The 26195-nt window shown below is 44.1% G+C and overlaps 1 protein-coding gene across 24 annotated transcripts in view; it reads right to left on the bottom strand.

Moving 5' to 3' along the window:
• The window catches only part of LOC309549166 (protocadherin Fat 4-like), a 292459-nt gene that overhangs the window by 140538 nt on the left and 125726 nt on the right, over nt 1-26195 (bottom strand). For all 24 annotated transcript variants that reach the window (XM_082249240.1, XM_082249258.1, XM_082249262.1 and 21 more), the window contains exons 28-30: nt 24512-24750; nt 16815-16924; nt 4307-4423 (exon numbers count right to left, since the gene is read on the bottom strand). In XM_082249240.1, the coding sequence (XP_082105366.1) occupies nt 4307-4423; nt 16815-16924; nt 24512-24750 (466 nt within the window). The remainder of the gene's footprint in view (nt 1-4306; nt 4424-16814; nt 16925-24511; nt 24751-26195) is intronic.

Genomic DNA, 26195 nt, shown 5'->3' with positions numbered 1-26195 from the left:
TATGACTTCTCGATCCGCTACCGCTCTGCTACAGAGAACACTAATGCCGATGGTCTGTCGAGGGTTACTTTTGAGACTCCAGTAGGGGATCTGGATGAACAAAAAGAAGAGGATGAAACTCCAGACTTCCGCAGGTTCACACCTCCAGCAGTTGCAGCACAGACAAGTGGGGAGGCCCGAGTGCTACCCAAGGCATTAGGAAGAACCAATGAAGAATAGGGCCGAATACAGGATGAAGATGTCGGACTGCGGCAGATGAAAGGTTGGGTGTCCCAGCAAAGAAAACCTGACAGAGATGAAAGGACTGAGCTTGATGCCGAGATGAAGTCCATTCTACACCAATGGGATAGACTGGAAATTCATGGAGCTGTTTTGTACCGCAAATGGCAGCAGCCTGCTGATATAGAGGCAAGGTGGCAGGTAGTAATACCCAGAAACATGGCACGAGAAGTAGCCAAGGAGGCTCATGAATTTGGAGCTCACTTCGGGCCAGTTAAAACCTTCCAGTGGCTGCAACGCTATGTATATTGTCCACGACTGGAGGCCACTGTTGAGGAAGTCTGCCGGCAGTGTGGAATGTGTGAACTCACCAAAAGCACCGAACAGAGGGCACCCATGCAGCCCATACAGACCAAAGAACCGCTGGAAGTATTGATGATAGATTATCTTCTCGTGGGACAATCCGCCAGAGGTCCACAATACTGCCTGGTCATGATTGACCACTTCTCTAAATTTGCAGTGGTCACCCCAACTCGAGACCAGACGGCTGAGTCTGCAGCTCGGGCCATCTGTCAAGATTTCATCCGAGTCTACGGGTGTCCGAAGCGGATCCATTCAGATCAAGGAGCGTGCTTTCAAGGGAATGTGATGGAGGAGCTACATCGACTGTATGGCATTGAAAAATCCAGGACAACACCATATCATCCCCAAGGGAATGGGGCCTGTGAGCGCTTCAACCGGACCCTGCTTCAGATGTTGAGGACATTAGAGGAAGACAAAAGGATGCACTGGCCAGACTACCTCCATGAATTAGTCTGGGCTTACAATAATCGGGTTCACAACACAACCGGGTATACTCCGTACATGCTATTGTTCGGCAGAGCTGGCCGGGAAATTGTTGAACTGAATTTAGAACAACCACAGGACTTAATAGAACGATCGACCACCTCATGGGTGAAAGAACACCGTCATCGGCTCCAGACCATCCGCCGGTTAGCAGGCCAGCGTTTGCAAGAGAGAACTCATACTGACCGTCCTCCCCTCCAGGAGGTTCCGCTGCAACCTGGAGACCGGGTATTGGTGCGGGAGAAACGTCCCAAAGGCAAGTTGAGTGAGCGTTGGGAGGTACAACCTTACAAAGTGATCAGGAGAGTGTACCCCAATGGCCCGGTCTACGAAGTACGGGTGGAAAATGAGGAGTTTGCCTCAAGGATCCTACATAGGAATATGTTACGGCCATGTCGGTTTGAAGATCCCAAACCTGCTGAAGAGACAACACTTCCTGTCCCGTCCTCAGAACTCATTATCTCCAATGAAAACAATGATGAAGACTGGTGGATTGTTCCTGACACTACGGAAGGTCCCCAGGCCACAGGGGATGAAGCTTATGCTACAGAACCACCACCGGCTCGCAATGAGGAGGAACCCAGGTTGGCAGCTCCCAATGAGGAAAGTCAGTCCCTCACAGATAGTCAAGACCTCCGGAGATCCAATAGGTCTACTGCAGGGGTTCCACCAAACAGGTACAATGCTGATCAGTTCGTTTGGTCCACCTGTATGTGTTGTGGACAATGTTGTGCTGCTGTTAGAGATTGTAATAATCACTTTCTTCCCCATGGACTATATAGGATGGCCGAGGACGACCATCGTTAAGTGGGGAGGCATGTAGGGGGTCAGCCCCTTGAATGACTAACTCCATTACACTGTAGTTCTATTGAGAAATTCCCACAGACTGTCATGCATCTTCCAGCCACAAGAGGTCACTGTTGTTGCTTTAGGTGAAGGGAGGAAGCAGGAAGTTCCAGGAAGTGTGTGGTGTTCGGGTCTCTATGGCTGTGCTGAGCTGAGGAAAGGTACTGCATGCTGTGGCCTTGAGAGGGATATAGACTGTATAATCCTGGGACAGAAAAACAGGATCTTGCCAGAGGAGACAGAACTGAACTGTGATACAACGGACAGTAGCTGAGAACCAGAGAAAGAGAGGAGAGAACATCCCAGAGCACCTCAAGCAAATTACAGAGCAAGGGGCCAGACTGCAGTGACCTCCAAGTGACAGAACAAGATAAACTACTTGCAAAGAAACCCAGACCAGTGCATAAGAGACTGCAGCTACAGACAGCAAGGGACAGATCCAGAGACCTGACTGCATCCACCATCACAGAGACTGAGATAAAGCAGCTGTACCTACAGAACTGTGAGTTGCACCGGTGCTAACCTGTGGTAGGGCATAGAGCAGGTTTCTGTAGACAGAGCGTTGCAGCAACGTGTCCCGGTTAGCGGGAATCAGATAGGATCATATAACAGAGTAGCCTGTATCTCTGTGTGTGCGTTGGCGGGAGCGCTAATTTCAAGTATCACGTTGCAGTTAACTTTGCTGTAAACCTATGTAATCTGTTTTTACTGTTAACATCATTCTCCGGCCATTATACTCTGTTGGTTAATAAAGCCGGTATCTGCTTCAGCCTCTCTGTCTGCTGTACCGTACTTGAATTCTGCATTGCGGTCCCCTACTCCTCTGACCGCTACATTGTATTAACAAAATTACTGCCTAGCTTGCTCCTGCGGAGAAGGCCAATACCCAATCGTGAAGACTGTATAAATGGGTGGCGATTGTCAGAGGACATAAGAGAAAAACAGCCTCCTCACTGCTCCCGCAGGAAAAGGGTCTCGCCGGCTTGTGCTACACTTTTAGTATAGTGGCAGCCTTATGGGGCGAATTGGGCCAGAGGGCAGGGTCCAGGAGGCAAATAAGTCTGGCACCCACATAAAGCACTCACTACTACCTGCTAGTATGATAATACCAGCGGGTGAGGACATTCGGACAGACCGCAGCCTGCCAACCACACTTAATGCAACTGGCCCAATGGCCCCCAATGCTAATAAGTGTGGCACTGCAGCCTAATGCTCCGCCTACCCTCCTCTGCCCCCAGGTATGGCAGGCACAATGTCAATAATATAATTTCATTTCTTTAAACATCCTTGTCCTTGAGCGAGCATATTGAATTGCATCATATACAATTAAGACTTTTAATTGTATATGATAGCAATAATATTTTGGACCTGCTTACCTCATATGTCTATCGCCGCTATGTCACTGGGTTAGTAAAAGTACTCCTATCTTATAAGATATTTGGACTTGTGTTTGCTGCCACTGATTATTTCACTTATTTGTATAATGACTATGGATGTCCCCGTCATTATAAAAATAAGTGAAATATTCCTATAATTACAATCAGTGGCAGCAAACACAAGTCTAAATATCTTAGGCTGCGCTAATGGGCACTGATAGGCTGCACTGGTGGCCACGGATGGGGCTGTACTGATGGCCACTGATGAGGCTACACTGATATGCTGCACTGATGAGGTTGCACTGATGGGCAGTAATGAGGCGGCACTGATAAGGCTGCACTGATGGGCAGTGATGAGGCTGAACTGATGAGACTACGCTGATGGGCACTGATACACTGTGGTTGTGGTCTGTGGTTTAAAGATGACAGAACAGGTCAGAAACATGAAGGGGTGTGGCCTTTACAGGAAAGGGTGGGTCATATATAAATTAGGGGGTGCATAAGTTTAGTCAGGCCTAAGGCAGCACAAAACCTAAATACACCACTGAGCTGCAGGCATCATTCCGGTACAACCACCGAAAGGACGGGAAGTGGTTAAAGAGTTGCCTCTGCCCTTCTGTCTGGGGGTAGAGCACCCCCCCCCCCCCTGAAAATTGCCGCACAAGGCAAACGCCTTGTTTGCTTCAAGGTAGATACGCCCATGGGGACATGCCACTCTAACTTTTATGCCTTCCCTAATTTTTAAGCAGTGGTCAACAATGGTAGATCTAGTGCTGGTCTTTCTTTTTAGAAGCCCAGCAAACTCTGCAAACAAAGTAACCAGAGCATATCCTTTATAAATGTGTCTTCATTCAATTAAAAAGTATATAAAAACAGCAGTTTATAAACATAAAGAAAGAAAAAAGCAATTATTAAAAACCATGTTATCTTTCCAGTAACCACAAATTTTTTTTCTTGATAAGATCACTTTGCATTATTGCATTTTACCTGGAGGCTAGCATAGGAAAGGCAAGTTTTACCTCGCAAACCAGGGGGCACATCGGCCTCCACAGTGATTCCATAGAATGGCTGATCATCATAGTTGAATTTTTCTGTTGCCCATAGCTCTCCAGTATTCTCATCCAAGTAAAACTGACCTGCAAATAACAGGAAAAATTGCCGAGTTCATATATATCACATTGTAAGCATTTTGTACCTTCTGTAGAAAAGCTTTCTTTGTGATAGAATTTGAGTAGAAAGTATCCCTGCCATATGCAGCATGCCAACCTACAATTGTTATAGCGAATAACCTTCATTTAAGCTAAGCCGCAACTATGTAAATGATTCTTATCTTTGTGTTAAGGCCCCATGCACACGGGACGTTTTTAACGCCGCTGTAAGCAGCGTCAGGCGTTTTCTTTTTGCAGCCTAAAAACGCCCCTCCATGTTATTCTATGGCCTCATGCACACTCAGACGTTTTTGAGCTGTAAGTGGCTTAAACGTTTTTAGGCTGCAACAAGAACCCACCACCTGCGCGTTCTGAGGACCAGCGTTACAGCGTTAAAAACGCCTGACGCTGCTAAAAGCTGAATAACTTTGCTATAACGTTGCTTAACGTGCGTTAAGCCACGTTATACGTTTTTTTTTCTTCCATTCAAAATCAATGGTTCCCTATGGGATCCTATTGATTTGAATGGAGGTCGCACCGCAACACCGCAAGTCGGATCCGACTTGCGGGGTGACTTGCGCTGTGGGAATCTTGAGGGGGAACGCCACGCCAAAATGGGAAAAAAACGGCGTGGGGTCCCCCCCAGGGTTCCAAACCAGGCCCTTCGGGTCTGTTATGGAATTTGAGGGTAGCCCCATGCCGAAAAAACGGCATGGGGTCCCCCCCAAAATCCATACCAGACCCTTAACCGAGCATGCAGCCCGGCAGGCCAGGAAAGGGGAGGGGACGAGCGAGCGGCCCCACCCCCCCTGGACCACACCAGGCCACATGCCCTCAACATGGGGGGGTGTTGGTGCTTTGGGGCAGGGGGAGCTCTGCACCCCCCACCTCAAAGCACCTTGCCCCCATGTTGATGAGGACTCATCCCCACAACCCTGGCCGGTGGTTGTGGGGGTCTGCGGGCAGGGGGCTCATCGGAATCTGGAAGCCCCCTTTAACAAGGGGGCACCCCAAGATCCCGGACCCCCTCCCTATGTGAATGGGTATGGGGTACACTGTACCCCTACCCATTCACCCCATAAAAGGCAGTGTATGGAAATAACGACAAGAGACGTTTTGGAAAGTTTATTAAAAATCTTCATCCGACTCTTCTTGTCTTCTCCTCTCCGGGGGTCTTCTGCTCTTTTGCTGTCCGCCCTTCTTGTCTTCTCCTCTCCGGGGTCTTCTCCGGGGTCTTCTGCTCTTTTGCTGTCCGCCCTTCTTGTCTTCTCCTCTCCGGGGTCTTCTCCGGGGTCTTCTGCTCTTTTGCTGTTCCCCTCTTCTTGTGTTCTTGTCTCCGGGGTCTTCTGCTGTCCCCTCTTCTGCTGTCCTCTCTTCTCCTCTCCGGTCTTCTGCTCTTTTGCTGTCGGCTGTCTTCTTCCTCCGGGCCTCCTCCGACGACGTCTCCGCTGATTATGCCTATCTCCGGTCTCTTCAGCTTATTATATAGCCATTAGGGGCGTGGCCCGATGACGTCAACTGGAGGCCCCGCCCCCTCATGTCACATATGACGTCATCTGTGACATGAGGGGGCGGGGTCTCCAGATGACGTCATCGGGGCCACGCCCCTAATGGCTATATAATAAGCTGAAGAGACCGGAGATAGGCATAATCAGCGGAGACGTCGTCGGAGGAGGACCGGAGGAAGAAGACAGCCGACAGCCGACAGCAAAAGAGCAGAAGACCGGAGAGGAGAAGAGAGGACAGCAGAAGAGGGGACAGCAGAAGACCCCGGAGACAAGAACACAAGAAGAGGGGGAACAGCAAAAGAGCAGAAGACCCCGGAGAAGACCCCGGAGAGGAGAAGACAAGAAGGGCGGACAGCAAAAGAGCAGAAGACCCCGGAGAAGACCCCGGAGAGGAGAAGACAAGAAGAGTCGGATGAAGATTTTTAATAAACTTTCCAAAACGTCTCTTGTCGTTATTTCCATACACTGCCTTTTATGGGGTGAATGGGTAGGGGTACAGTGTACCCCATACCCATTCACATAGGGAGGGGGTCCGGGATCTGGGGTGCCCCCTTGTTAAAGGGGGCTTCCAGATTCCGATGAGCCCCCTGCCCGCAGACCCCCACAACCACCGGCCAGGGTTGTGGGGATGAGGCCCTTGTCCTCATCAACATGGGGGCAAGGTGCTTTGAGGTGGGGGGTGCAGAGCTCCCCCTGCCCCAAAGCACCAACACCCCTCCATGTTGAGGGCATGTGGCCTGGTGTGGTCCAGGGGGGGTGGGGCCGCTCGCTCGTCCCCTCCCCTTTCCTGGCCTGCCGGGCTGCATGCTCGGATAAGGGTTTGGTATGGATTTTGGGGGGGACCCCATGCCGTTTTTTCGGCATGGGGCTACCCTCAAATTCCATAACAGACCCGAAGGGCCTGGTTTGGAACCCTGGGGGGGACCCCCACGCCGTTTTTTTCCCATTTTGGCGTAGAGTTCCCCCTCAAGATTCTCACAGCGCAAGTCGCCCCGCAAGTCGGATCCGACTTGCGGTGTTGCGGTGCGACCTCCATTCAAATCAATAGGCTCCCATAGGGAACCATTGATTTTGAATGGAAGAAAAAAAAACGCTGCTAAAAGCAACGTGGCAAAACGTGCAATAACGCCAATGGAAAAAGCTACTGAAAGCACGTTTTTACAGCTGCTTTTTCCGGCGTCAGAACTAACTTTGACGTACGTTTTTTCTAACGCCCCGTGTGCATGGGGCCTAAAGCTTAATGTGCATGGCTTTATTTGCCACTGATAGAGTATTTTCCTGGAATTCACTCAGATATGGCAAACGTGTGCCAAATTATGGATACATGTAGTTCCAGAATACCTAGGGTGCCAAGGATCGCCATCACTGTCCTATAGTAACAGAGATCAATATGCGCTAAATGCGAATAAGCCTCTTTGGACAGACAAGACCTGCTTGTGCCAATACAGTTCACCCAACCTCCAGCCAGCCAGACTCAAAGGGTTAACAGCGTGGTATGCATAGCATATTCATCCTCCAAAAGAAACCAGAGGGAGCCAGCATAGTGTTATACAATCAAATGATTGCAAGACTAATTTTATGTATTTATTAACATACAGTGTCTTTTATTATATCTTTTCATGTGACAACACTGAAGAAATGACACTTTGCAACAATGTAAAGTAATGAGTGTACAGCTTGCATACAGTGTAAATTTGCTGTCCCCTCAAAATAACTCTACATACAACCATTATTGTCTAAACCACTGGCAACAAAAGTCAGTACACCCCTAAGTGACAATGTCCAAATTGGGCCCAATTAGCCATTTTCCCTCCCCTGTGTCATGTGACTCGTTAGTGTTACAAAGTCCCAGGTGTGAATCTCCTGTACCATGTCCACACAGCCTCTGACATCTCCTGTACCGTATCCACACAGCCTCTGACATCTCCTGTACCATGTCCACACAGCCCTTGACATCTCCTGTACCATGTCCACACAGCCTCTGACATTTCCTGTACCATGTCCGCACAACCTCTGACATTTCCTGTACCATGTCTGCACAGCCTCTGACATCTCCTGTACCATGTCCGCACAGCCTCTGACATCTCCTGTACCATGTCCTGCAACCTATGACCATCTCTTTTCTTTTATAATGTCTGCAGTCTCTGAGGGGGGAGTCTGGAGAGGAGTCAGGAGTGGGAGTGCCACCGGGATGGGGGTCATGGGAGAAGTCAGACATTTGTGGACTGCGGAGAGGAGACTATAGGATAAAACCAGAGCCACCAAGCTGGAGCCGACTAACTGAGCCCTGCACGGTGCACCTGAGAGGAGGTCAGTGACAGCGCTGCCAGACCAGTCTGAGTGGGGGGTCAGTGATGTAAGGGGGAAGTGAATACAATAATGTAAGGGAACACTGATATAAAGGTTAACCCCTTATATCTGTAACCCCTGCCCCCCCTTACCTTAGTGTATTCTTTTGGCGGAAGGTGGTCTCACATTTCCAGAGTTCCCGGGGTTCCCCTTTACATTAGAGTCTGCAGGATTCCCCATTACAGTGCAAGGGGGAAATCTGTGGACCCTGATGTAAAGGCAAACTTTAATTATTTTTTATTCTGGTAATATATCACCATAGCAATAAGTGGACTATTCTTGATAATTGCTCCACTTTTAACTGGAATTTGCTCTTATGTATATTGTAAGGGATTAGCTCGGTGGTAGGCGTATGGGTGACCCCTTTGGGGGTGCGTTTTCACAGAGAGATAGCCGAGCAGAGGTTGAAAACAAGACTGATTTATTCATGCAATTTACTTCACACAATTGCAAGCGTCAAAACAGCCAAAATAAAATAAAAGACAAAATAAATCCTTGCCTCTGTGGGCGGCTACCTTCTCACGCTGGAACCTACCTAAGAAGTCTTCCCAACCTACTGTTGGGCCGACACTGCTGATCCTACAGCAGACACTCAAATGTCCATTTGTTTGCTTTTCACACAGCACAAACATTGTCCATTGAACATGTCCCTTTGTTTTCTTTCACACAGCACATGTTCATTTATAACAGGATCCTTTACTCTTCAGATTCTTCACATTGAACACAGTTCATTTAACAGGTCCCTTTACTCTTCACACTCTTCACATGGAACACTTTGTCTTCTCACCTTTGAGACGTCTTCACTCGTGGTTACCCTCCTTAGCTTCACATCGCTGTAGGGGGTCTTCTCCCATGCTCACCAGCTTGTCGGGAGGCACACATCCGACTGTCCCCCTCTCCCAGCCCACACGGCGACAGGCGGCAGCAGTCCTTCTCCCATGCCCACACGGCGTCGGGAGGTACACGTATGTCTGTCCTCCTCTTCCCAGCTCACACAGCGACAGGAGGCAGCAAACAATAGGAATTTCTCTGAACAAATTATAGAGCCTTAACTCCCTCATTCTGAACAGGTGAAGGCCTTTCAATTTCCTGCTGGCTAGCTCTGTAGCCAACACCCTAAATTAATTAATGGACTTTCTAAGTCAGGTGGAAATGTATCTCCTTCCTGTGACTACATTCCCAGATTTAGCTGACTTCCTGTTACAATATATATATATATATATATATATATATATATATATATATATATATATATATATATAAAGCCCTATGCAATTTCATCTCTGTCTTATCTATATATAATACACTCTTCACATGTGCTTTAAAATGCATGGTTTTCCCTTTTATGATGAGGAAAATTAAAGGCATCATGCTGTTGGGCTGGTATAATAATGCTATGGGGCTGGTATACAATTATTTCCAGGGCTGAATTTTATTCCCAGTCCGGCCCTGTTTCTTCAGTGTTGTCACATGAAAAGATATAATAAAATATTTACAAAAATGTGGGGGATGTACTCACTTTTGTGAGATCCTGTAAATTTGTTGAGATTATTGTTTCATGCTTGTAACTGCATTTGTACTTAAAGGTTTAGGATAAAATATTTAAGAATTTTATTTGGAAGCACACCTATTTATCCAATAGTTAATATAGTTTTTGTATTCAAACGCTTAAAGTTCTGCATCCTAGCATACACTATGCGCAAATCACATTTTCTGAATAACAAAAATACCTCTGTTTTTATATACGAGTTATTACTCTAGAATTGCATAAAACTAACAATTTAGGTTTTAAAATGCTAATTTTTGGCTGGAGCTGGGCATTAGAGTAACCAATACTATGCCCATTGGCAAACCAATAGGTTTGTTTTATAGCAGACAGAATAAGCATACAGATTCTGGTGGAAAGACTTAGTAATTCCAGGGTGCTGGAAAACATGACATTCTCCCTGCCTCCCAAAAATCAAGAACATTTATTTTTATCTGCAAATTCATTTTGTTGAAACTATGACTCTTTAGATTAAGCAGGCCATAGTTACTCAAGTGTCCAAAAAAGATGCCATCAAATATTGTGGAATCTTCCAGAATTGGCAGTACTGCCTGCTTGTACTCAAAAGGAGGAATTTATTAAAACTACAGCAACTAGAATCTGAAGCAGTTGTGCATGACAACTAATGAACTTCAATCTTTCATTTTCTAAGCTTAACTGGACAAGCTGAAGAAAACGGAAAATTGATATCAAATACTTACCGTAATTTTCCTTTCCTGATGGACTCCATGGCAGCATACGTTTGGGTAGGCCCCGCCTCCTCTCCTACCTCATAGGACCCCACTCCCATAAATCTTTGCTCCCTTTCAGCATCAGTGTTCTGTAACTAGCCTACTCAGGAATTGGGAGGGGACTCCTGCTGCCATGGAGTCCATCAGGAAAGGAAAATTACGGTAAGTATTTGATATCAATTTTCCGTTTTCCTGACAGACTCCATGGCAGCATACGTTTGGGAAATAACTCGCTATACACTCCCGGGTGGGAAGATGCTGAACAAAGAAAACTTTAATTGGCACTGTCAACTGACAAGACTTGAACGCCAAAATTAACGGAAGACAAAGCAGCAGGTTCAAAACAATAATGGGAAAGAAAAGTATTAACAGATGACCAAGCTGCTGCCTTGCAGATCACGTCAGGTGCGACGTGCTTGGAAGCTGCCCAAGACGTAGCGACACTTCTTGTAGAGTGAGCTGTAATCGCCTCTGGAGGAGCCAAGCCCTTTGCTCTATACGCCCATTGGATAGCCTGAACGATCCACGCAGCCACTGCTCTGGAAGATGCCCGCATTCCTTTCTTTTTGCCATGTAGCAGAACGAAAAGGAAGTCCGATTGGCGGAAGGAGGATGTGGCCTCCAAATATTGACTTAGAGTGTTGCCCACGTCTAGAGGATGGACTGAAGAATTCTCATCAGTTCTGAAGGTGGGAAGAACTATCTCAGCATTTTCGTGGAAGACAGAGGTCACTTTTGGATTTGACCCTAGCATGGGGATAAGGACCACCCTGTCTTGAAAAAAGGTCAAAAAAGGTTCTTTGTGACCCAGATTGTGTATCTCGGAGACCCTCTTAGCAGAGGAAATAGCCACCAAAAATGCTGTTTTCAACGTAAGTTCCTTGACAGACATGGAAGCAACATCCTTTGAAGAAAAAAAGTCCAAAACTAAAGGAAGATCCCATTTTGGGAATCTTGGCCTTCTCTGAGGCCTAAGCCTGACTGCTCCCTTAAAAAATTGCTGGATCAGATGATGGCTTGCCCACTGAATTCCGGTAAAGGCTGAAATGGCGGATACTTGCACCCGGAGAGAACTAACCGAGAGGGGCAGATCCAGACCAGACTGCAAAAAACTTAAAATCTGCTGAACAGTAGGCGTACCTACTGGACCTGACCCCTGGGCCTGATGACTCATGAACCTGGCCCATATCCTTTCATATACCCTGTTGGTGCTGGGCCTTCTTGAACTCATGAGAGTCGGAATCACCTCCTCTGGACATCCGAGAGCTTCCAACCTCCCCCTCTCAAAAACCAAGCCCTGAGGTGCAGCCGTGCAGGGCAAGGGTGTAGAGTAGGACCCTGAGACAGAAGGTCCGACCTGAGAGGTAGAGGGATTGGATCCCTGAAGCTCAGAAGGGACAGCAGGGGAAACCATGGCCTGTTGGGCCAGAAGGGAATTATTGCCACGATCTCTACTTCCTCCATCTTCAGTCTCCGCAGGAATTGGAGTACTATTGGCACTGGTGGAAAGGCATAAGCAGACTGGAAGTCCCACCTGTCCGTGAGGGCATCCACTCCGAAAGCTTGAGGATCTCTGAATCTCGTGTAGTACTTCCGAAGTTTCCTGTTGCGTGGACTCGCAAACAGATCCACTTCGGGTGAAATCCCCAGAGATAACACCCAGTTGAACACCTCTTGGTGGAGGGACCACTCGTTGTTGTCTAGTTGGAAACGAGATAGGAAGTCTGCCTCCACATTCAACACTCCCGGGACAAAGACCGCTGAGAGATTGGCCAGATGATGCTGAGCCCATGTCATGATCGGTTCTGTTTCTTGGAGGAGAGACATACTGCGTGTCCCTCCCTGCCTCTTGACATAAGCCACTGCCGTGGTGTTGTCCATCCTTAACAGCACTGAAGCCCCCTGTGTTAGATGGTGAAAAGCCTGGAGTGCTTTGAGGGCGGCTCGAAGTTCTAAAACGTTGGACACTACTCCGTGACCTGGGAAGTTCCATCTGCCTTGTGCCACTTCGGTCAGACAGTGGGCTCCCCAACCGGTATTGCTGGCATCGGAGGTTATCGTTACCCAGGAAATCGGAGCGATTGAGTGGCAGTTGGTCAGATTTGTACGGCGTAACCACCAGGGAAGGCATCCCTTCATGAATGGAGTCAAGTGAATAACCTGTGACAAATTCTCCGTCGTCCACTGTTGGAGAAACCCCTTCTGGAAGGGTCTCAGCTTCCACATAGCCCACTTCACCATAGGCGAGGCGGCTACAAGCGTCCCTACTACCTTTAAACACTGGCGAGCAGTGAGACGAGAGGCAGCGAGAGCGTGAGACACCCTGCTCTGAATTACAGGAATTTTCTCTTCTGGCAGGGAAATGGTGCACTTCACCGTGTTGAACAGTGCCCCGAGAAACACCAGTGACTGCGTAGGCACCAGATGGCTCTTCTCTAGATTCAGAATCCAACCGAATTCCTGAAGAGTCGATGTCACTTGCTCCAGATGTAAGAGTAACTGATGTCTGTCCTGGGACAGAAGGAGAAGATCGTCCAGATAATGATGCAATCTGATGCCTCTGGTCCTGATGAGAGCCACAACTGCCAGCAAGGTCTTGGAGAACGTGCGAGGCGAAGTTGAGAGCCCGAAGGGAAGACACGTAAATTGCATGTGGGCATGACCTACAGCAAACCGGAGAAACTGATGGTACTCTTTTGCCACAGGAACGTGGAAGTATGCGTCTTTTAGATCAATCGATGCCAACCAATCTCCTGGAAGGATCGAATGTTGAATGGTGACTAGGGACTCCATCTTGAACCTCTCTTGACGGATAGACCTGTTGAGATATGTGAGGTCTATTACCGGACGCCAGGTGCCGTTCTTCTTCTGAACGAGAAACAGAGGTGAATAGATTCCCAACCCTCGTTCTGCCTCGGGAACTGGCACAATAGCTCGCTGAACCAGTAAGGAGTCCACGTAGGCGAGAAGAATTTTCTTTTTTTTCTGCCGAAAGAGGAAGTGAGGTTGCGACAAACCTGGGTTTGGGAACGTTGTCGAACGCCCACGAATGTCCCTGGGACACGATGTTTAACACCCAGGGATCCTGGATCGAGGCCGCCCAGACATCCCGAAATTGGAGCAACCTGGCCCCTACCGGGAAGGCCTGGACGGGCCCAACCTCAAAAGGATTTGGTGGCCTCCCGGTCACCAGACGAAGAGCCTTTAGGGCCTTTCTGGAAGGTGGATTGCCTTGACTTCCAACCTCTTCCGTAAGACTTGCCTGGTCTGTAGCTGCGTGCTTCCCTGGCACGATTGGTAGTTTGTCTTCTCGGGAAAGAGCGCTTCTGAGCGCCTGGGCGTTTATCCTGAGGGAGGAACCCAGATTTTCCACCCGTGGCCCGAGTTATGGCTGCATCCAATTTGTTCCCAAAGAGGGAAGAACCCTCAAAGGGAATTCGGCACCACGCCTGTTTGGAAGCAGCATCAGCAACCCAAGGCCTAAGCCAAAGGGCGCGTTTAGCCGTAACCGAAGCCAGCATAACTCGAGCCAAAAGGCGAATGGTGTCTAGAGACGCCTCCCCCAGAAAACCCGCAGCCATCTTCAGCTCCTGGATTGGGGAGCCCTGGAGCACTTCTTCCGAAACTCCTCCAAGAGTGCCCTCGAGGGCATTAATCCAGACTTCCATGGCCTTTGAAATTGTAGCCAAAGCCAAGGCTGGCTTACAGGCCATGCCGGCCGAAAGATATGCTCTTTTAAGGTCAGCGTCGATCCTCCTATCCAACGGATCCCTAAAAGAGGCTGTATCCTCCATTGGAAGGGTGACATGTTTGACCAAACGCATCACGGCTGCATCCACACTTGGGGAAGATTCCAGGTACTTCACCTTTTCCTGTTTAAATGGATACAGCTTTGCCATTTTTGTGGTCAGAGAATTTTTCCTTTCCACTTTGCTCCACTCCTCTGTAATTATATCTCCCAGCTCCCCTAGGAATGGAAAGTCCAAGCGCTCTTTGCATAGCTGCTTGAAATATTTTCGTTGTTTTGGGGAGGAGACAGCTGGATCTTCCCATTCAAGGGCTTCTCTCACCGCCTTCACCAGAGGGGAGACATGGCTGAACTCAAATCCTGAACCGGAGTCATCTGAATCAGATTCGGACTCTGACGGAAGGATAGAAGGATGGCTGGGCTGAGAGGACTCAAAAGGATCCTGAACCAGAAGATCTCTTTCCGGAGAGCGGGATGGCCCTGCGGAAGTACTTGGCTTTTGTAACTCAGCCAGAGAGTCTTTGAGGACTCTGCGTACCACTTCCTCAATATGATGGTCCGACTTCTCCCTTTCACCCGTAGCTTGGGCATAACAGGGTTTACACAGAGAGGAACCATCTGTTACTATGGTACCACATCCCCAGCATTTCTTCCCGTGTGGGCGATCAGAACGGCCATGATGTGTTGAACCAGAAGTTTCGCCATCACGTCCCCTACTATGGGGGGAATTGCGTCTGGACCTGGATGAGGAGTGCCGGTGATGCGACTTTGAACGTCTATCATCTCTGCGTTCTTTAGGCTGCTGATCAGACCTAGAAGAGCTAGAGATAGAAACATGCAGAGGTATATAAGAGAAACACCGAGAGATTCCTCCCCCCCCTTAAATGCCCAGCACATACCTGGTATGAGCGGGCTGGCCACTAGGGGGCGGAGAAGCGTCCATGTCACAACAATAGAGGGCAAACACACTCTTCCTACAGCGAGATACAAAAGACACACTGTACCAAAAATACTAAAGGAAAGAGAGAACTGCCGAAAGATCCTTTAAAAATGTGAATCTTACCTGAATCAGCACTAGTCAGAGTCTGGGGGAGGCTGTATCAACGCTGCCGACCTTCCCACCAGCTCTGACAAACACAGGCTTTTAAATATGGCGCCTTGCGGCCGCCAGACGTTACCGCGCATGCGCGAGTGACGTCACGCGTCATCCCCGCGCATGCGCACCGAATCCTGTGCCCGACGACTACCGCGCATGCGCAGAAGCGCCGCGCAACCCGGAAGCGGCTGCCGCAATTGCGGCCACGGCAAGACCGGGAGCCGCCGGGCACCGATAACAGGGGCAAAACGCTGTGAAGTGACACTCAGCTACAGAACCCACACTCAACCAAGCCACAGTAAGTACCTAAGACACTGACAAAAGTAAAAATGAAGTAAAAAGAGGTCCCATAACAGGGCTTACCACCCTGCCCAGAGCAGAGAAGAGTCCCAGAGGCACACCACCGGTCCATATCTTCGGGCAAATTAAGGCCACCCGCGGCAGCAGGGCTCTCTCGGCCAGACCCCCAGGCTCCTGCAAGGGGGTTTCTTCCATTGCCCCCTCCATACCCTGCTAATAGCCAGGGCTTAGCGGAGACTCTACGACCCCTTCTGCTCCAAAGTATAGGACTGGAATAGTAGGAACATAACACCGTATGTATGAGGAGGACGAAAAAAGAACACTGATGCTGAAAGGGAGCAAAGATTTATGGGAGTGGGGTCCTATGAGGTAGGAGAGGAGGCGGGGCCTACCCAAACGTATGCTGCCATGGAGTCTGTCAGGAAAGAAGCTGATTGATTGCTATGCTTAGCTGCTCCAGTTTAAAAAAAAAGCCCCTCAAAGTTTTTTAATTGCTCTCAATAAAAGGCCTAGATTTCCTATGGGTTTGGTGGGGAAAAAAGCCATCATTAGAATTTAGTATTATTTCTATTTTTCATGACCTTATACAGCATGCATATGAATTACTACCCTCTAAATTGCCTTCTTAACGAAATTCAAACACAGTGGATGCCATGGTGCCTGTGGTTGATGAACATTAACATTTACATTATTTTTATGTACACCCCTGTGTTTTTCTGATGACAACAGTCAGTAAGGACACTATGAGGTTGATTTACTAAAGGCAAATAGGCTGTTCACTTTGCAAGGAAATGTTCTCTTAGCTTAGTGAATGTGGTGATGATTCACTTTTCAAAGGATACCCAGCCACATGCAAGGAAAGTTAGACTGAATTTTGCTTGCACATGATTTGATGATGGAAGTCAGCAGAGTTTCACCTCATTTACCAGGCTAAGGTAAAATTCTCTTTTAAAAGGGACATTTTCCTTGCAAAGTGAACAGCTATTTGACTTTAGTAGATCCACCCCTCTGACATTTTCCTTATTTTAAAATCATTTGTACAATCTATTGTAAAAAATATTTTTTATATAGCTATAAAAATTGTCATAAGCCCATACTCACCACCTTCATTACCATCAACAATACTGTAAGTGATATTATGCCCTGATTTATTCTTAGCAGAAAATGTGTAAATGGGGGAACTACTGATTTCATTTTTCTTCAGATCGGTGCTAAAAGCAAAACAGATACAGAAATCACTTCCAATCTTATTTATACTATAAGTGTAGCATTTGGAAAAATTTGAATATGTGTGTGGGAAATATACAGTAATCTATAGTGCTATAGATTGGGAAATGCCTATGGCATTTTATGTTAACCATTCCAAACAGTATGTTTAAACATGCTCCTTTTATAAGATGTATAAAACAGCGCTACCAGGCATATAAAGTGATCAATATAAATAATAAATATAAAGTGCACTAGTGACAACGTCTAAAAATAATTCAGTCACAATCAGAGATGTATAGTAACTAAGTAGAACTACTTCACTACTGTACTTAAGTACCGAAAGGCGGTATCTGTACTTTCCTAGAGTATAATTTTTTCTCCTACTTCCACTTTTACTTCACTAAATTTTTGCGATGATTTCAATACTTCTACTCCTATATTTTTTTTTTGTGCTGCATAGTTACTCGTTACTATTATAAAAATTACCACTGCCAGAACAGTAGATGACAGGTTTCATGAAGCTCAAAACGTGTATTATCAGCGCATACAAAAATAAATGCTACTATATGCATAAATAAAAGCTGCATTTGAAATAATAAAAAACAATATGATGTTCAAACTTTTGACTTCTTTCTTTAATAACTACATAACACAGTACTTGTACTTTTACTTTCAGTACTTGAGTAGCATTTTTTTTTTCAAAACTACTGGTACTTTTACTTTCAGTACTTGAGTAGCAAATTTTTTAAAAAAACTACTTGCAATACTTAAGTACAAAAAATGTTGAATACTTTAGTACTTCTACTCAAGTCACTTTTTGATCGAGTACTTCCACTTCTACTCAAGTCACTTTTTGATCGAGCACTTGTACTTTTACTCAAGTATGGGTTTCGAGTACTTTATACAACTCTGATCACAATATAAATAAATGCAAACGACAGTGCATCAAATAAATTATCAACGTTATACTGTGGAAAATAATAAAATGCACTATGCTCAGATCAATAAATGTCCAAATTCATCCGATAAAAAATAAAATATAATAATTAATGTTAAAGTGCGCTAAAAATAATAATGCATCCACATTGCATTAATTGTGCAAAAATAATTGTGCAAAAAGTGCTAAATAACGTGCAGTCCAAAATTAAAATCCTCTTGAAATATACATATGTGCTGGATAAAGTGCTTGTAGTGCTCCACACAAGTGCCGAAGTGCCTTCAAAGAAAACCCCTTTTGGGGATGCACTCACCAGACTTAAAATGTAATACAGCCTCAAATCTGCAGTGATTATCACAGGGCAACCAGTAAGGATGGATGGATATGCAAAGTCTCCAAGACACCTCCAGCCTCCTCTATAGTATCTCCTTGCTCAGGTGCTCAAAAGAAAGAGGGAAGGAGCCAAATAGTGAAGCCCGTATGGTATTTATTATGTTAAAATATGTAAAAAACTACTCACAAAGGTATATCAAGTATCAGCGTTGTATCACAAACAGTAGTCACAGCAAACCGTTCCACTTCCAGGTACGCTGCCGGCGTGAGTTCCACTGTGGTTTTAGGAAGTGACGTTGTGTGATGATAGCCTGCCAGGAAGTGCGTTAACGCGTTTTGCCAGCCTACAATGGGCGTTATCAAAAACATCACTTCCTGTGCATGGCAAAACTTATTTATAGCAGACTGACAATGCATATAGCCAATCAAAGGAGCGGGGTGGGTGCCAATACATCTTGTCATCACTTCCTGTTAATATAATTGCACAATGGGTGTCCCCATAGCGATCAGGAGTGAATTTACATAATCCCTTGATTCATTCCAAAACGAATCATTGGGTATTCTATATGGCATAATAGATTTTTAATATGGAGATTAGAACATATACAATCCTCGGGGGGGGGGGGGGGTGACTTCGACAACAGAATCTTACAGAAAGAGGCTAGGTGGATCTATAATTTACAACACGGCAGTTTCCTACAAGCCTTTCCTCTATGATATACTCTAGCCCATGCAATGGGTGGAGTATTGGCTCTGGAACTGTATTGTTAAATTCAGGGCTCCTTGGGCTCCCCTGTTTGTTCCTGTCCCCTTTTCCCTTATTCCCCCCCCCCCTTTTTCCCTTTTTTTTTTTTTTCATTTTGGGATATGGTTGGGATCTTTTTTGGTATGTAAATCCTAATATAGTATTCTTCATACAACTTTTTATGTATATATTACAAATCTTTGATTGTTGTATGTATTACAAACCTTTGATTGCTGTACCTCTAATGTATGCATTCTTTTTCAAATTGTTAATTTTGTATGTCAAGTTCCTTTTTCTTGTTCTTCTCATTGGCTTCGTTTAGGGTTGCCGCTTTGTCCGCTACCTTTGACCCCCCTAGATGTGGGTTCGGGCGCAAAGCAGAGATGTGAACCCCTATGGGTTCCATCTCTTCCGATTCTATGTCGGAACAGTGCGTCGCCGCGAGGCGGTCCTTTGATCACTTGCGGCCGCCGTACTCTGCTTGTGCGCCCACACCGGAAGTGACGTCAGAGGGTGGCGCGTCACTTCCGGTGGGACCATTCTAAAACCGGGAGAGCGGCGAGGACGCCGGCAGCGGTTCCTCCCGACTCTTGGTGTGTGTGGACACTGAATTGGTGGTAAGCATCAGCATGACCTTTTACATACTTTGGAATTGGCAAATCTTTCCTTATTCTTCTGGTTCTTTGTTATGGTGTGCCTTACCTAGCATCTTAATCAGCATTATCCTACTGTCCTGCTTAAAATACCAAAACACCCTCAAGGCAATATAGGAAACTGTTTGATTCTTTTGTTCAACATATCTTCCTCTCTTGAGTGGTATATGAAAAACCCCTACTCCCTTAGGTTGAAAAAGTACATTTTTGGTTATATACATTTTTTATACATATTTTGTATTTTATGTGCAAGTTGGGAACTTTAGTCAATTATCTAGCACTACTAATCCAGGCCACTCTCTTTCCTATTGGTGTGTCTATCCAACTATAGCAGGCCAGTATCAAGATATGAGGATATTATATCAATTAGAGCTCATGTCTGACGCATAATTAAACAATATAGGGTATAAACCCTGTTAAAGTCTAGTTAATATAACAAAGGCACTATCCTAAGAATTATCACTATTTTCCTTTTATATTTTTTCCGCTATGCTTATGCTTGAATTTTCTAATTCCCCATACAGAACCATTTATCCACCTATTGCCCGTTGTGGTGGGGTCCTTCTTGAGTTTGGTCCAACCTACATAAAATGACCATTCCCTGGGGAGGACCATAATGGCCCCCTTAGGATTTTTTGGTCGCGAGGTGTCGGGTGTCGGTATAGGCGGTATCTATGGTTGAGCTAATGAGAATAAAAACAGTACCTAATTGATCACAATCATGAAGTTTGGTAAGCACGTGTATATATACGCTTTTTGCTGTAGAAGACACTCGATGTGCATAGTATTATATGGAATTTTTTCTTTCTCTTTCTTTTGTTTTTTCGTTTCTGTGATGAATTATGGCGTTATACATTTCTTTTTCTACACAGCCTTTATCTAGGTGAACAAAGTTGCCCATATTCCTGATGAAGAATGAATGAGTCTTGCGAAATGCATCGAATCGGCAACTCCAACTATATTGCTCACCTTTGCGAGATTATATTACTACTTATATGCCACTATGTTTATGCTGCTTATTAGTGCTGCTAAGTGTTTTTTATGTATTTAATAAACTCCTTTTTACATTTCTAGTTTTGCCTTGTGGCTTACCTCCTTACTAATGATTTCAGATCCGTGATAGTCCCAATATATTTTTTCAATCCTACTGGGGTCTAGGACCAGTGGATTTTTCCCTATTTTTTACTATTAGAACATATACTAAAAAACACCACCTCACTTCCTAATCACAATACATAGTGCATAAAACAATTTATAGTGCATAAAACAATTTAAAAAAGTTTATTAAAATGTATTATTTAAATATTTTTAAGAGTAAATTATATATTTAAAACCATGTTTGGACAAATCACTATACGTAATCGAAAAAGCTAGAAAAAATATTAATCTACTGTAAAATATAAAAATATTTATTAAAAAATAATTAAATAAAAATAATAATAATAAATAAAATAGAAATAAGAATAAGAATAAAATTAAAAATAAAATAAAATAAAAATAAAAATGAAAAAAAATAAAAATAAAAATAAAAAAATAAATAAAAATAGAAATAAAAAAAATAAAAAAAATAAAATAATAAAAATAATAAGAATAAAAATATATATAATAAATAAAAAGAAAGATGTTAAAAATATCCACAACCTCGAGAAATTCCTAATTACCAGTTGGAAAGAAAACAATTGAGATCCAGCTCAATGTTAAGCCCCCGGGGTTGGAGGGTCCCTAACCGGTGTATCCACTGAGTCTCATTTTGTGAGATAGCTTTCTTTAGGTTACCTCCCCTCCAGTGGGCCTCCACCCTGTCTATACCGCAAAAGGTAAGACTACTAGGGTCACGATCATGAACCAATCTAAAATGATTGGATAAGCTGTGGTAGCGAAACCCTTTCTTGATATTGGTGATGTGTTCACGCAGTCTAATTCTTAGTTCCCTGGTGGTTCTACCCACGTATTGGAGTCCACATGGACATGCCAATAAATAAGTGACATGGGTAGATGCACAAGTGATAAATTTGTTAATGGTATATTGTTTACCATTTACATGTGACTTAAAATCTGTGATTTTCCTCTTACGGTGCTTTGAGGTTTTACACATCATGCATTTTCCACAGCTAAAAAAAACAGTCTGATCTAAAAAAAGTACATGTTTTGACCGGGGGATTCACTACGTTATGCGCCAGTCTTAATCTTAGCGTTTTAGGTTTGGTATAGATGAACTTAGGTTTCATAGGTAAAAAAGTCTTTAAAATATCATCTTTTAAAAGTAATGGCCAATGCTTTCTTATTATTTGTTCCAGTTTTTTGTATTGTCTCGTGAAACCTGTCATGAAGGCCAGGCCATAATCATTCGGAGTATTGGGATTTCTTTCTTTATCCTTGAGCAGATTTTTTTCTATCCATTTTTCTTATAACTTCTTTGGTATTGGTAAGTTCCTTGGATTTATATCCCTTCTCTTTAAACCGTTCAATCAGCATATCAGCTTGTTGGTTGAAATCTTCATCTAGGTCGCAGTTTCTTCTTACTCTTAGTAACTGGCTCTTAGGGACAGAGCTCAACCATTTAGGATGGTGGCAGCTACCCGTCGGGATATATCCATTTCTATCCACATCCTTAAAATGAGTACGGGTACGCAGCATCCCATGATGCTTAAATATTGCCAGATCTAAAAAATTAATAGATCTCATACCTACAGTTTCCTGAAAATGATATGCCGTATTGATTCTCATCAATAAGGGTAAAAAAAATGTAAAAAAGAATCCTGTGAGCCCTTCCAAACCATAATAATATCATCTATATACCTGTGGTATATCTTGAGTTGGGCTGGTCGATTCGCAAGGATGGTTTCTTCTTCCCATTTCCTCATGAAAATGTTGGCTATGGATGGAACATATTTGGCCCCCATAGCCACTCCCTTTTTCTGCCTAAAAAATGTTTTATTGTGCCAAAAAAAGGTTATGGCTCATTGCCAGATCAAGAGCCTGTAATAAGAATTATTTTTGTTTCTTCTTGATCTTAGTTGTGTCAAGAGCCCATTTGGCTGCTTCTAAGGCATGGTGTTGCTGTATATTGGTATAAAGTGAGTTCACATCTATACTCACTAGTAAATCTTCTTCTTCAGTTCCCATACCATTCAGTATTCCCATGAGGTGCTTACTGTCCCTCAAGTAGGCCTTCCCTTGTTGAGCCAGAGGTTGGAAGAAACAATCCAGATATTCACCAACTCTGGAGAACAGGGAGTCCACCCCACTTATTATTGGTCTCCCCGGGGGTTTGGTCTTATTTTTATGAATTTTCGGTAACTGATAAATCACTGGTATCCTGGGTGCATCTGGTACCAAGTATCTGCTCTCTTTCTTATTCAGAATCTCCTCTTTAGTTGCTCTCTTGATTAATTTGATGAGTTTTGCCTTATATTTGTTGCTAGGGTTGCCCCTCAATTCTTCATAGGTGTCCGTATCATTGACCAATCTCTCTAGTTCATCCAAATAATCCTGCTTGTTTAAAACAACCAATCCTCCCCCTTTGTCCGCTGGTCTGATGACAATATTTTTCTTCTTTTCCAACTGTTTTAGGCCCCTCTCAATATCTTGTTTCTTTCTAGATGGGTGGGCCTTTAATTTCTCTAAGTCATTTTCAACTAGAACTTAAAAAACATCTAAAAACTGGTTATTTGTGGGCTTTGGATTAAAAACAGAATTATTGTGAAGTTGCGTGTGCGTATATTCTTCCAGTGCACTTTATCCGGCACTTATGTATATTTCAAGAGGATTTTAATTTTGGACTGCACCTTATTTCGCACTTTTTGCACAATTATTTTTAAACAATGAATTCAATGTGGATGCATTATTATTTTTAGCGCACTTTAACATTAATTATTATATTTTATTTTTTATTGGATGAATTTAGACATTTATTGATCTGAGCACAGTGCATTTTATTATTTTCCACAGTATAACGTTGATAATTTATTTGATACACTGTCATTTGCATTTATTTATATTGTGACTGAATTATTTTTAGATATGATCACTAGTGCACTTTATATTTATTATTTATATTGATCACTTTATATGCCTGGTAGCGCTGTTTTATACATCTTACAATTTTCTTGGTCCTTTACCTTGTGAGCAGCAGCTGCAGGTGACACATATTTATTATATTTAGCGCGGGTTTATACACATATTTTTTACATGCTCCTTTTATAGTCTAATCCAGCCTTTCTAAACCAGGGGTCTGTGATATCTTTAGGGTTGCTGAGGGTTCCAATGATGGATCTTGATCTCCCACCTACACTAACCATCATTGTTAGGTGGCAAATTTCTAATGGCATCCAATCTTCTACACTGACTAGTAATGTAAAAGGGTACTTTTCAATGGACCACTAATGTAGGAGGGCGCCTCTCCACTGTCCCCAAGTGTAAGGGGACATTACAATTTTTTCTATGTTTCTTTTCTGGCAATTATTATTATTATTAATTTTTTTATGATCATTGTTGAAAATAGATAAGCCACGTAGATCAATACAGTGTCATAAACTGATCTGCTCAATGTGTCAGATTCTTTGGGGGGGGGGGGCACATTCTTTATTTTTTTTTATGTATTCATAAGTGTTCATTTTTGGAGCAGCTTTGTATTTTTTTTATTTGGAAAGGCCTCTAGGGAATTTTTCCTAACCAAACAACTTGAAACACTATAAAATTGTCGAATACATACATGTCCAGAATCTCTTAGCTTTGCACCATTCCCACCAAATGTGTTTTCCTAACTACCATTAGCTGTCTAATATGAATAACATTATCAGAATTTTTTAAATTTCAGTTTTGATTTTGGTATTGTGTCCATAGCAGAACGTTCCAACACACAAAAATATCTCTGTAAAAAAAAAAGGAATCATTACTCCAGAATGAAAAAAAAACTCACCTTAATTCATTTGGGTTAAATGTTGGATAAGGGTCATCTTTTTGTTTGACATTTACAATGACGGAAGCGCTACTATTAAGGGAAGGAGAACCTTTGTCTTTGGCAAACACTGTTATATTAATCTCTCCTGGATCGAGTTTTTCAGCAGTTATTATCATTCCATCTTTCACATTTTCAATCATAAACCAATTATTTGGGATGTCCGGTGACAGGAAGTATTCAATTATGCCATTATTTCCCTGCAAGTCAATGGAGAGAAAGAAAGTTCTACAGAGCTATTGTAAAGGAAATGTGTTTCTTCTTAAAAAATGCATGTTGTAATAATTTGCGTATTAGATGCTTTTTATTTGAAATAAGACTTTATATATAGTGGTGTAGCACCCTAAGTAAGTACTAGAGAAAGAATATAGTTTTGGATCTTTTTTTCTTACCAGAAGAATTGCCAGGTAAATCTATATTGTTCTCTGCCTACAAGAGAGCAGGATCTGCTAGTGAGATCAACTCAGTTTGTGTGAAGTGTTTCACACTGGACCAATAGGGAGGCATATTGGACAGTGGGAGGAAACCTGACAAATGAGTGCACAGGCATTTAGTACAGCCCTGATGATTGGCAGAGGAAACTGTAGTGGTGCATGCTGGGATACTGTATAAATGCCAAGAGCACACGTGCTCGGGGTCTTTCAGCTGAAGAGCGGAGTCCCAGAGGGAGGGGGCAGCTGCCATGAAGCTGCCATGAAGTTGCCATGCAGCCTAAGGTGGTCGACCTGAGGGCTTAAGAGCTAGAGAGGAACTGAACCCAGAGGTCCTGCAAAGCTGACTGGAAGGGAAACACTGGAAGGGATCTGATTCTGCATACAGTGAGTACAGATCTGTGTCAAGGGGCCTGTCCTGAGGGGGGCCATCTCTTACATAGTTACACAGTTTGTGAGATTGAAAAAAGACATCAGTCCATCCAGTTCAACCTATGATGTGTGTGTGTGTTTGCTTTTAACCGTACATTGTATACCCCTGTATGTTGTGGTCTTTAAGGTGCCCATCTAAAAGTTTTTTGAAACTATCGATGCTCCCTGCTGATACCACTGCTTGTGGAAGAGAATTCCACATTCTGACTGCTCTGACAGTGAAGAACCCCTTACGTATTTTTAAGGTTAAACCATTTTTTCTCTAGTTTTAGTGAGTGGCTACGTGTCTTATTGTATGCCCTTTCTCTAAAAAGTTTGTTCCTTATGCTAGGGTCGCCAGTACAGTATTTGTACATTGATATAATTTCCCCCATCGGCTAGAAGAGTCAGTGGATGGGTGTCAGTAAAGGGGATGCTAGAGAGTGTCCTGAAGATAATGTAGTTCACCAAGTCTGTTGCTGGAGAGAGTGCAAGGAGACTTAACCCTTTCCATACACGTGCCAGTATGGTTAAAGCAGTGTGACTGCTTCCACAAGTATCCTGGTGAGGCCAAGTGAAAGTTGTCCTTATCAACTGTAAATAGTTCAAGTGGAGAATCCCACTTTTCCCTTCTCCCTTCCAATTTCCACAATAAATGCCAAAAAACAAAACCCTGGACTATTTATTGAGTAACGAGCCACTGGAAGTAAGGATGAATGTTTGAACTATCCCTAAGTGACTGACTGCAGGTAATTGGAGGAGGCCCAACAAGTCATCACACAGCAAGCTCTATGGAGACAGTG

Source organism: Pelophylax lessonae (assembly GCF_965119305.1).
Source record: "Pelophylax lessonae genome assembly, chromosome: 3".
In the NCBI taxonomy this organism is placed as follows: domain Eukaryota; kingdom Metazoa; phylum Chordata; class Amphibia; order Anura; family Ranidae; genus Pelophylax; species Pelophylax lessonae.
This window is presented reverse-complemented; position numbering and strand designations above follow the sequence as displayed.